Source organism: Hippocampus comes, unplaced genomic scaffold, assembly GCF_001891065.2.
Source record: "Hippocampus comes isolate QL1 unplaced genomic scaffold, H_comes_QL1_v1.1 scaffold185, whole genome shotgun sequence".
NCBI classification, from domain to species: domain Eukaryota; kingdom Metazoa; phylum Chordata; class Actinopteri; order Syngnathiformes; family Syngnathidae; genus Hippocampus; species Hippocampus comes.
The window spans coordinates 938,919-951,734 of NW_017805931.1; the positions used below are offsets into that span (position 1 = coordinate 938,919).

At 40.2% G+C, this 12,816-nt stretch overlaps 1 protein-coding gene across 3 annotated transcripts in view; it reads right to left on the minus strand.

Annotated features, from left to right (window-relative positions):
• Positions 1 to 629: 629 nt before the first annotated feature.
• The window catches only part of amacr (alpha-methylacyl-CoA racemase), a 39,485-nt gene continuing 27,298 nt past the window's right edge, over positions 630 to 12,816 (minus strand). The window contains exons 1-6 of one of the 3 annotated variants that reach the window (XM_019890087.1): positions 5,826 to 5,934; positions 4,716 to 4,972; positions 4,204 to 4,347; positions 3,813 to 3,973; positions 2,157 to 2,343; positions 630 to 1,353 (exon numbers count right to left, since the gene is read on the minus strand). In XM_019890087.1, the coding sequence (XP_019745646.1) occupies positions 944 to 1,353; positions 2,157 to 2,343; positions 3,813 to 3,973; positions 4,204 to 4,347; positions 4,716 to 4,962 (1,149 nt within the window). In that variant the 5' untranslated portion in view covers positions 4,963 to 4,972; positions 5,826 to 5,934 and the 3' untranslated portion in view covers positions 630 to 943. Of the gene's footprint in view, positions 1,354 to 2,156; positions 2,344 to 3,812; positions 3,974 to 4,203; positions 4,348 to 4,715; positions 4,973 to 5,575; positions 5,804 to 5,825; positions 5,935 to 12,816 lie in introns of those variants that run through there. The other 2 variants (XM_019890089.1, XM_019890088.1) reach the window with 2 other exon arrangements.

A 12,816-nucleotide genomic window follows, 5' to 3' on the forward strand; every position in this document is an offset into this window, starting at 1 on the left:
CTGATGGGAGATCCGATTCCATACAATCCAATAAAAATGGGGTCACTTGGGAGTGCCCTGCATGGTAATCCATGACATTTAAGGCAGTCTTGTCGGTCCATTAAATTTTCAAGTGATTGGCATGCCGATGACGCGCCCTTTGTGCCTTGTCGCCTACGTTCAGAATGATTTACAATTATAAAAGTAGCACTTCATCTGTTGCATACAGAAGGACATCATCATGGTGCTTGTCACTGCGAATATATTTTGACATATTATCGGCGCTCTGCTTCGTACACGTCATGCCGCATCTCCAAGGCGATCAATACTCAGAACGGGCGGCGAGCGGCTGAGGCGGTCGAGATTCTGGAGGCATTTATGGATTGGAATGTTTTTCACAGTAAGGCTGTAGAAATGTGCACAACTACTGGGAATCATTAGCATTAAATTGCGTGAAAGTGATTTTTTACTTTTCAAGAAGTCATTTGAAAAGAAAGCACACACGTGAGGTTCCCTTGTGGACTTCTTGAGACAGAAAAATAGCTAAAATGCAAACGAATTAACTCATTCAGTACCAGCCAATTCTAGACCAAGTCTGAATAGACGTTTAAAAACGTCTTTGGGAGTGAATGAGTTAACAGTCAAGTACAATAAATTAATCAGGTGTTTTATTTAAAGAGCTTTATTCTACAATACAACTCAGAACTTGAATTATTAGGACTTGTCTTTCAAAGTAACGTGCAACTTTTTCCCCGAAAAATAATTTGGATATTTTTCATGACATTTGCCTCCAATTGCTTCAAAACACAATCAATATACAATCGATCCCACACAATTAAAAAAACAAAACAAAAACTTCTGATTAATTAATGGACAAATTATTTATCATGCTCAGCCATTATTACGAGGTTAAATTCCAAATTTACTGACTCTCCCTTTCAGCGGAAAAACTAAAAAGTATCCATCACAGTTTTGCCTTAACGCCGGAGCACTCCACAACGCCCGCGGTGAGCATTTTTTCAATTTCAGAGGATTTGAACCCGTATTCCTTCAGAACCTCCACAGTGTGTTCTCCGATAAGCGGCCCAGGGTTGACGCACGCCTGCGCGGGGGTCCGGGAGAGGAGAGGGGCCGGCCGAGGGCTTTCCTCCCCGTTGGAGTCCTTCACGAAGGAAGCCCTGTCACTGTTGTGCGGGTGTGAGCTCACCTGGTCAAGCGACAACACGGGAGTCACGCAGGCGTCCGTCCCGTCGAAAATCCGTAACCAGTCCGCCTGTGTCTTGGAGGCGAAACGCTCCGAGAAGATCCGACGGAGCTCTGGCCAATCCGAGAAACTCATTTGTGGTGGTAACTGGTCCTCGTCTAATTTCAAGCCTTGGCGAGAAAAACACAATAACCACAACACGTTACTGGATACTTTTTTTTTTTAAATCGATTCCACAACACTTATAATGTCCCAAAATAACAATCCATCGTCACCAAGGACCACATACTGTAATTGTCTTAACGTCCACGAGCTTATGCGAACACAAAAATGGGGAGCGCCAAAGCAACAGATATTGGAACTCAAATGCTGGCGCAACATGTAGACAGATAATATAATGCTACGAGCAGGCATATATTCTTTATCCTCTGCAAAGAACGACTAATATAACTCTGGCTTGCTGAGGAGCAGCACGTTGACTCTTTTTGGGTTTTTGGGTTATGGTGCCCCCGGGAGGCCAATGCACACCCACCAGAACGAGCAACGCTGGTATCCATTGAAATGAAGTAAAAAAAAAATCTGGCAAAAATGGTTCCATTTATTTACATTCTATTGAATTATATCATGACTGTATGTTCCAATGAAATATTACAGTGTTATTTTTCTGATTTAAAAAAAAAAACATGATGAATTGTTTTGCTATCTCTTTAAGAAGTTACAAATTACATAACTACCGTAAATGTAACAGGTGAAAGGAATATGACCTTCTCTAAACTTCTGAATGCACTTCTAACCGGTCATTGAGTGATTGTTCCATATTTAGCGAAATGACCAAACTCAGAACAGAAACTCTCATCCATGAAGAACATTCACTTCTACGGCTTTCTGGGACGCATTCGGTCTTTGTAGCAGCCTGCCGATGAGGCACGACAAGGTCATTTTAAAGAGCACGGTTACATATGAGTCAACAAACCTTGTAGCAGCTGCTTGTAAAACTGCGGCTCAATGGCGCCCACGGCCACGTGCTCGTCGTCGGCCGTCCGGTACGTGTCGTAGAAAGGAGCGCCGCTATCCAACATGTTCTCCCCGCGAGGACGATTCCATAAGCCAATGGCGCGGGATTTCCATATAAACGAGCCCACGTAGGCGGCTCCTTCCACCTGGACGCAGAAATTGGAAAGGTGTACGATTGGTGATCTTATGTAACGTTACTCATAGGAAAGTAGTAAGCAGTGTCGAGGAAGTATTTTTGAAGTGATACATCTCGATAGAGATTAATAAGATTTTTGTATGTCAGGGACTGACAGGTGAGGTTTAACCAGTTTTATTTAACTCAAATCAAATTTATTTATAGGCCATAAATGTTCGAGGGGTAAAGACTTTTTTTTTTTTTAAACATTTTTAGGACAGGGCTGTCAATTACTTGCTTTTTCGCTCAACACGACAGGTCAATAAAGTGACAACGGCGACATCGTAGCCGCCCTTTTGACTCTCACGAGCGATGGTACTCGCCACGGGCGTGTTAAAATGGCGTGCAGATATGCCTCATGATTGTAACCTGACGGACAAAACACGTTTCTTGAGATGGACGTCAGAACAAAAGAGCCAAAAGGGCAGGGCTTGCTTGTCTCTGACACTCGACAAGGCGCCGCTAATGTCTCCTTTGAGTGCATCACTAAGGGGAAAATCACACGTGACGACGGGGCTTTTGGTGACACGGTGCAATGCCTAACCCAGTCTATCAGACAGAATTTTTTTTGGGGGGGGGGGGGCAATGACAAACATTTTGCTTCTTTTGGTGTCAAAAGTTGACATGACAAAGAAAACAACATCAATGATTTCCACAAAGCCAGCCATTTATAGTCAATCATATCGCCATCTTTTTAATTGGTAGTGGGACTTTCTTGCTAAAACGATACAATTTTTTCCTCATCAAGTCCATGTGCTTTTGAGGGGGACATTGTCAGGCCTCATATGAAAAGACATTATTTTTACCCTGCAGAGGTGAAGAATTATAGAACACCGGCGAACTGCCTGTTTTAGATAAAATAGAAGTTTGTTTTGAATCAATTCAATGATTGAAATTAACCATTCGCATAAAAGATTTAATTTTCTAACAAATCATACAGTATCGATCAAAATCATAGGATTAATATGGACTAAAACCTTATCTCACTGGAGAATGACATAAACTTGTCACCATGGATTAAGTTTGCTTGTTGGTGAGGGTCACAGGTTAGATTGTGGCGTTCCCCAAGGTTCAATTTTAAGTCCAACACGTTTCAATTTGTACGACATGAGTTTTCACAATTGCTGATAATATCCAGTTTTACATTTCCGTTTTCCTAACAACCACAGCCCAATTAATTGTCTTTTTAACTGTATTTTGAAAAATGGGCCTGGATGAAGGTATGAGCAAGTGTCAAATCAAGACCAAAATCTGAGATGCAAGCAAGTTTCAGAAACACCACTAATGAACAAGATATGGCAATCTTTTTTTTTCCTCTCCTCTCTGTAGAACCATTTACACACAACCTTGTTTGCTGCGTGGCTCCTTTTAGAACCTTCGATATGTAAATCCCATCAAATTCAGAATTACAGATCGATATGACGACCTCTCTTTGCTTACCATACTGGAGTCGATGATCTGCCCTTTCCCTGACTTTGTTCGCTCCAGCAAAGCCAAGACGATGCCGAGAGCACATGTGAGCCCGCCGCCTGCAAAGTCGGCTAAGAGATTCAGAGGTGCGTACGGCTTCTCTCCGCTGCGACCCAGGCAGGATAAAAGCCCTGCGAGCAGCAATGGATCAGACAAATGTACAAAGAAGGAATGAAGAAATAAATGTGCAGTAATAGCATCACAAAGAAAGTATGAGACAACTTGCAAGAGCCCAAGCGCATTAATTTTCATCTTCCTTTCTCATTGGATTAATTTTGCCGGTACACAAACACTCACCACAAACAATTTGTAGCTTGAACAAGCTTGCTAATTGGATTACATTCCATACGTGTCTTCTTACCTGACATGGCCAGGTAGTTGATGTCATGTCCAGCCGCTGTGGCATACATTCCGCTTTGTCCGTATCCCGTAAGGCGTGCGTACACTAGACTGGGATTTTCCTTTAGCAAGTCCTCTGGACCAAGACCTAGTTTCTCCATCACACCTGAAAGATCATAAGATAGATGATTCGTACTTATCAACATTGTGTTCCCCTACTACACTGTCATTCATCATTCGCGCCTCACTACGTCATGTTTTTTGTGCCATCATTTTTTGTCGCGATTTGTCAGTGAAGTACATAATTCAACTTGGGTATTGTTTGTGGTCAATCTTGTTTTAAAATGTTATAAGAAAATTATTTGAGAAAAATACCAATAACCGTGATATTGAATCGCAAATCACAGTATAATCAATAATCTTGATATAAATCTACAAGTATTGTGATTTGAATCAAATCGGGAGATATGTGAATCATTCCACCCCGAGTGGAAAGTATGTGCAGTTCCTAAATAAAGATTGTCGTGGTCCAACCTTTGCGGTAGGGCTCCAAGACAACATCTGACTGGACACAGAGCTTCCGGAGTAGAGAAACACCCTCTGAGGTCTTCAGGTTGATGGCCACAGAACGTTTGCCGCGAGCCTGCGTGTCCATCGATGCGCCGGCCTTCGTGCGGTCGACGCGGACCACATTGGCGCCGAAATCGGCCAGGATCATCCCGCAGAACGGTGCCGGAGCAAGGCCCGCGAGCTCGACCACACGGACTCCAGCCAACGCCATTTTGAAAACACTGCATACAAATGTTTACAAAAATACATATTGTTTTTCTTTAAGATTAACAGACATTGTAACTGTTCAGGAACTGCTGATGTGGAACCCTAATTATGATGGGAATTATTATTTGAAAATCTGTAATGACCGTGAGCAAGGAAAGCCATAGTTGCTCATGCATTTTCAGCGGTTATTTGACAAACAGTCAAACATACAAATATGAAATGAGGACAGTTGCAGGGAGCTGCAGGCGAGCGACAACTCACACCTAAACTGACTCCAGTTCTTGACTTCACTCACTAGACCTTCAACAAGGGACTATTACGTGCAGTAATCACAATTTCGAAAAACATTTTTTACAAATTCTGTTTTATTATGTTTTTATGTGTCTTATTTTTCTGTATTGAAAGCAGCGTGGAAAATGTATCGCTTTGGGGAAGCTGGAACGGATAATAATGACAATAATGGTGTCAATTAATTTCAACCGGGAAAATTTTGTTAATATAAACTCAAATTGTGCTGAGAGTTTGTTCGTGTAACGAATTAATATCACAAGCCGTATTTCCCAAAGATATATGAGGATATCAGGAAAATAGAAGTGTCCGCGGTTCCATGAACTCACCACGGCTAAAAACAAAGCTAGGTTACTCGTGTTACGAGTCACGACGCAGACATCGAAACTAAAATACAAAGTAATCCAAAGTCCAAAGTCACACTGTCATGTTTTCTGTTGGCCAGTTGCTGCTAAATGCGACTTTTCCCGACGTGCGACGCACACGACAAACACACGCAGTAATATTCGACAAGTAGTTGTTATTTTTTTCCATCGCTACAAAAAGAACAACTGAGAAACCAAATTTGGCCAACCTAACCTGTATTTTGATTGCCCGGTGAAATTGTTCCCCCTGAAGAGTTGAATTACTGTGTGAAGTTGCGCGCGCAGACAGCATGGATCACGTGACTGAAACCGTTGGGGACGATCCAGCTGTTCCGTGTCAGTCACGTGATCAGACAATTTACTCTTAATAAAACCCGCACACTTTTAATACACATAGGTTATAACAAGAGTTCACTTAGTTAAATCAACCGTGTAATTCAAAGTGTGGTATTCATTTATACGTAAAAAAAAGTATTTGCTAACATTGTACACTGGATCCCACCTCCCTGCGTTCGACGGCCTACGCCGATATAAAAATGAGCATTGCACATGGCTGTGCTGCCTCAAGGGTTTCTGTGAATTTGAGTTTTTCATTGGTGCGCCTTGGAATTAAAACTAAAATAATACGAATGTATAAAATAACGTGTTTACGTTCAGAGCATATTAAATAATTCATTTGTGATTAAAATGCAAGCAAAAAATATGCTTCGTGTCAAAATCGTTGGCAAACTTACACATATTTTTTAAATGTATGACACGCACAAGCAGTGTGACTGTGTTAAGTGGTTTGTTAACCACATACGGTGCTTATAATAAAGAAAAAAATATTCATTCAGCACAATAAATATTTCGGAATACATATTACAGCAGGGCAGCTCTTTCGAGAGGCTGCATGTGTTGGAAGAATATATACAGGAAAATTATTCACTTCTGTGTTTGTTTATTTTTCTGCCAATAAACTTGTGATTCAACGTGATAAGAAGCACACAAGGCTGCGCATGAAGAGTTGCTTGTGGCACATTCTTCAAAATGTCAAACCACAAAAGAGATATGAAAAATGTCCCTACATTCTTCAAAATGTCAAACCACAAAAGACATATGAAAAATGTCCCTACTCGTGAGTCAGGTCAGAAGATTTTCTCAGCCTCGCCGCGACCTTTTCCTGATATTTATTTGTTGCTGACATATAAAATGATATAAATCTGGAAGCCAAGCTTTGAATTTTCCGACTCTTCTTTGCTCTCTGATTTCACTGCAGTGGAGGGGAATCGTGCGTTTCTGCTGAATTTCTGCGTTTGAATAGTTACAAAGAAATTGCACGTCCCCACTTTGATAGTTAATTAATCATGGCAACAAACATAATGTTGCGCATTTAAGTGAGTTATATGAGCCCCAAGAAACGCAAAAGGATGGAATCTAAAACTAGCACGCTGTTTAAAGTAGAAAATGAGTTAAAAATCTCTGCCTCCCTCTATTGGCCATATACTATAACTGCACTTGACAGCGACCCATGACCTCAGCTTTACTGTACAGTGGTGGGTGGTCCTTGCTTGAGAACCCCTTTTTAATTAATTTGAGCTTTGAAAAAGTCGCCTCTTAGAGAAAAAAAGTACAAACCCAATTCCAGTGAATAAACCATAAAACAAAGTTATTCAAATTACCGGTATGTTCAACCTATATCTAACAGAATACACGACAAAGACTGGCCTGCCTGCAGTCCATACCTGTTTCCCATTGAAAATGTGTGGCCCATTATGAAGCATAAAATACTAGCTCTACATCAAGCAAGAATCGAAAAGAATTCCACCGACAAAGCTTCAATCATTTGTGTCCTCAGTTCCCAAACATTAATTAAATTCTAAATTCTGTTGTGCTTTTATTCGTATTATTGGGCGCATAGATCAGCATTAGCTAACTGTCTCTGCTTCTGATAAGCTGCACATTTGATTCCTGGGTAAAGTTGTCGGGGCAGTAAAGTGTAGGAAGCTCACTTGCTTGAGATATGAACCATTAAAAAAAAAAAAAAAAAAATGAGGGGGGCGTTTTCCGCCAGGCAAAACTAGTGTGTCAACTGTACTATTATTATTGATCCAAAGGATCAATAATAGTATAATAATAATAATAATAATAATATTAATATAATAAAAACTAATAACAATAAATATAATAAAATAATAAAAATAACAATAACAATAATAATAATAATAATAATAATAGTAATAGAGAGTCAATGAACAAAAAGCCAAGAGACAGCAAAAAATCTTGCATTTGAGGAAACACAATGGAATGGCTCCCATAGGAGGGATCGCAACAATGTCATGCACAGAGCCGTGCCGCAAAACCTTTCCTGTAATATCACAGTCAGGAAGTCAAGTTTCCCTGTAAACACAAGGTCATGAGAAGCATCCAGAAAGGACACCATGCTGTGAATAACTATGCACCATCACTTGCCGCAAAATAAACAAATAAATACAGAAATAAATACAAACTAAAAACTTGACCATTGGTCTGAAACGAATCTGCTCGCGAACATAAACCAAAAAATGTCATTGAAATCATTGTAAATGCCTCAATACTATCCAAAGTTATTCTCTCAGACAACGGTGAAGTAAGTCATATTCTTTTGGAGAACAATCACAAGAATAAAGTTGTATTTTCACAAGACAATTATTTAAAAATGTATGAGGATAAAGTTATGTACAGCTCATGAACCCAACGAGGCTCTTGTTGGGAGTGTTTGTCTGCCTCTATTTTTGTACCTCTTATCCACGCTGATATGACGACATTAGCAGATGCAAACTTTGACACACTTGCATTATTGTTCTGAACAATCAGTCATACATGAAGTGGGCGTGGTTAATTGGAAACGCAGACGGCTTGGGAACAATGGCGGGGTGGGGGACCAGCTGTTTTGAGAGTCGTCGTGGGGTCTAAACGTCCGGGTGGGACACAGTATCGGCGTCTGCATACATGATGCAGAAAGAGTACATGCAAATTAAATTACAGTATAAGTGGCAAAAGAGCTACAGTTCTGTACACAAGTAAAAACATGAAAGTGATGATTAAAAAAAAAGCCTCAGGTAAAAGTACTGATTCAACTCTAGTACTTGAGAGATTTGTTCAACCAATAGCTAGCTAGCATCGGCGTAACTTTTATGCTATCAAAACATCATGTTCACATCCCTTTGCTCATGTTCTAAACTGACTAACTAAATTAGCTCATGCTAACAACGAAAATATATCGAAATATAGAACTCACAGCAAACTCCCTACCATCACAGGGGTTACATTTCAGACCATCCCCGCAAATAGTGAAGTAAAAATATTGTACGTAAGGTGGTACGGTGTACCAATCCCTTTGTTTACAGTAAATAAATATGTTTTTTTTTTCTAAACCAACAAACTATCATTTCGCAATATACAGTAGTAATAATGTCCAAAGATGGACATTATGAAATAAACCTACAGCTATGGCTTTCTGTAGGCGTAAAAAGTAGGATTAAAGAGTATTTGACGTTCAGTAATCTTCAGCAAAAGCGAGGCTTGAAATACTTCCAGTTTTCTCACTTATTTTCAAATTTACACAGTGTCAAATATAAGTGTTATCTGCCGCTATTTACATCTTTTTTTTTTTTGCTTTTTTTTTCTTAATAATCATCCGCAGAGGTAGAAAAAGAGTAACAAGCCGATTTGGACATGTAAGGAATAGAAAGTACAGATGTTTTCAAATTGAAGCAGTAAAAGTAAAAAGTCAGATAGTACGAACAAAAGTATTTTGTCATTTCCCACAAATGCCGATTATTCACAACAGAACCCTTTTCAAAAAACTTTTTTATTTTTTTTTTTTTGAGGTACTAGTGGGAGTTGGTGTTATCCTCAGCAACGGATGCGGGAATGTGCTGGTGTTTTCTCCACCGGGGCTTTTTAAACGACATCCTCAAACGGGGGAGGGGGGAAAAAAAAACATTGGGAAGTGAGAGCGGAGCCAAGAACGTACTACATCCTGTACTGTAAAGATAAAACACAGGTACAACCTTAAGTTGGGTGGGACAAATTTGAGCAGAATTATCCTCAGCGATTCTTATGTGGTGTGAGGTGGGGCTGATTTTTTTTTTCCAGCTACATATTCAGACAATTGGCTGATTTGGAGCAAGAATTCTCCCTTCGAGTCAAAGTCAGCAAAGGACCAATTCTCGGACGTCTCTAGGAGATTATCCTGAGCGATTATCTTGTGGTGTGGGCCATGTAAAGAGTGATTTTTCTTCACGTACACGTTTTTTTTTTTCCCGCTAATTGGGTTACGTTTGAGTATTTTTCGCCTCTACCGATCAAAGTCAGCAAATGCTCAATCTTTGACAGGCATGGGAAGAGATTCCACCGCTGGACTGATGACAATAAAAGTCGGCCAAGTGCTTTCTAGGGAAGATATAAACTTGGAAAAAAAAAAAAGGAATGTTATTACTGGCAGCTACTAGTATGTCTGTTCACACACCCCAAAAAAACAAAACAAAAAAAAAGCCTCTTGTGAGTTTCCCACATTATGGCTCACTTTTTGCAAAGTAGTAAGAATTAGGGCCACACTCATAACAAACGACAGCGATAGTGATGCGGGGAATAACATCAGACACAAGTACGAGAATAAAGTCATCAAAAAAGTCAAACGCAAGTTAAGTCCAAATAAAATGAGTCCAAATATTTTTAGAAGTTATACGGACTTGTTAGTTCTATAATTAACCCTTTCAGGGACAGCGGTTACGACAGTGGGCATCTTATCATGTTATCAGGTTACAATTGTACAGAGAAAAAAAAAAAAATTCTCCAAAAAGGACGATTTGATCCGGTTTTCTCTTCTGCGGGGCGGGGGAACGATCCAGGACGGTTCGGTTTGAAAGTGGAACGATTCGATTTAGTTCCGAGTCAGCGGGATTACGATTGGGTTCGATATGGTACAGCTCAATCCGAGCGAGAGAGATGCAATGACTTTTTTTGTTGTCACTTTATATCCATTTGAATGAACTTGCCAGCGCTGTATATTTCTCGAATAGAAGACAATGTAACACGTATCTCACGATATGTCAAAGTGGAACGATTCGATTCGCTGCAGTCTCAACTTTTGAATTTAAAAAAAATAAAAATAAAATATGTTTTCTGGTTCAAACCATTTTCTGTTCCATGCCAAGCATACTGGATATATATACAGATGGATGGGTTTTTTTGTTCCATGCCAAGCATACTGGATATATATACAGATGGATGGGTTCAAAAATGTAACCGATACACGCTCTACTCAGGTTTCCCCCCATCCTATTTGGATAGCCAAGTTTTTATTTGATGGTTCTTCAAGCAGCAGTCAGCCTTTTGGCAGGTCGGTGGCCTTTCCGCAGTTAAGAATCTCACGATCCCCGATTTTCCGACTATAGTTAGCCACGTTAGCCTTTGAGCTCAAAGCGCAGCTAAATATAGCCTGGCGGATGCATTGTTTATTATTCAAAACATCTCTTTAAAAAAAAAAAAGGCGCTTCATCTCGAAAACAAATAGAATTGAATTCTTGTAATAGTTGAATTCGTGTTCCACCCCCCCGTAATTCCACATTTTTTTTACTATTTATTCTTGTATCAGCACAACTAATGAGGGTGATTTTTCCTTATGATTTTTGTAAATATTGGATTGTGCCGCTCACAAACCCTCGTAACGACTTTAATCTTACACGATTAAAACTTTTCCTTCAAAACAAGACAATTTGAATCCGGTACAGGGGTGGGGGTGCCTCCGTTAGCATTGTTTCCCAAAACCAGATTAAAGCTAGGCTCCTTTGGCACAACAACAACAACAAAAAAAGATGTATTTTGGCCGCTCACAGTTGATCTTTTAAATCACGCACTCAATAAATCATGACTATCTTCAGATACTGGCACAGAATTGAACACAAAGTATTTTGCAGAGAAAGAGCAGGAAAAGTTATGACTCCCACAAGTCAAAGCTCTCAACATATGTCCAAGATTGAAATCACCCCTCGAAGTGAGATTGCAGGAATGAAATGCCAGCAAAGCTTTAAAAAAAAAAAAGATGCGGATAACTAAATAACAGAAACATGTCGAAGAAACGGAATGTATTCGGCAGAATGACTGCTGACTATTGTTATAAAATGACACCGCTTGTTGCTAGGCGGATTTTAAAGCTCAGGAAAGTCCAAATTGGCAGATGCCATTGTGCACACTCTGTTGCCCCACTCAACATAGAGAGAGTTGGCAGACCCCCCCCCTGCTCGCCCCCCACCTCCGCCCTCTCCCCCAGCCCCCAAATACAAACTGTGCAAGTGAATCACTACAACAACAAGCATTATTTTGCAAGATTCCGTCTGCTTTGTGGCGTGGCGCACAGCATCATCTGCCTTGCACTTGCTGATTCTAATTCGGGAGATTTTATTATTATTATTTTTTTGGGGTGGCATAGAAAGTTATTCACTTTTTATAATATTTCCCACATCGTTATGATGGCCAAGCGATGACCTCTTTTTGATGTCTAGTCCCCTGTGATGTTGTCCTCACACAATAGTGTGTGAGGACAACCTCCAGCTGTTTTGTGCATTTTCCTGTTATGTGGATCACATACTCAACGTGCCCTTTTTCAAAGTGGACTCGCCCTCACACGTACGACGCGGACGGCGCAACACAATGGCGGTCGTCCCCGTCGTCTATTTTTAAAAGCAGGACAAGCAGATGAAAACGCCTCAGCCGAAGACGTTCGGGTGTGCGTTCGTTCTCGTTAGTGAGCCGCATTATTTGCTTTGTCATAAGCTGCGCCAGCAGATGAATATATTAACCGTTTATTCAAATCATATCACCCTGAAGGGTGCAGGTGTTCCGTAGGTGTGTGTGTGTGTGTGTGTGTGTGTGTGTGTGTGTGTGTGTGTGTGTGTGTGCGCGCGTCGGTGGTGTCATGTGACGTAACCAAATACAAATAATCTGGGACTGTACTTAAATTTAAAAAAACATTTTCAGGATCTGCAATTTATTAGCATGACTGCGATGTGTGGATTGGTAATGAAATTATAAAGTCCATTTCAGCATTTGGCTTTATTTTTACTTGACTGTTAAAAAAATGGGGGGCGGGGCTAAAACAGTCATTTTATTTGGAACAACTTGAAAATGGAAATTAGTACATTTTATGGCAACAACGTTCGTTTTAGCACAACAAAGCAACT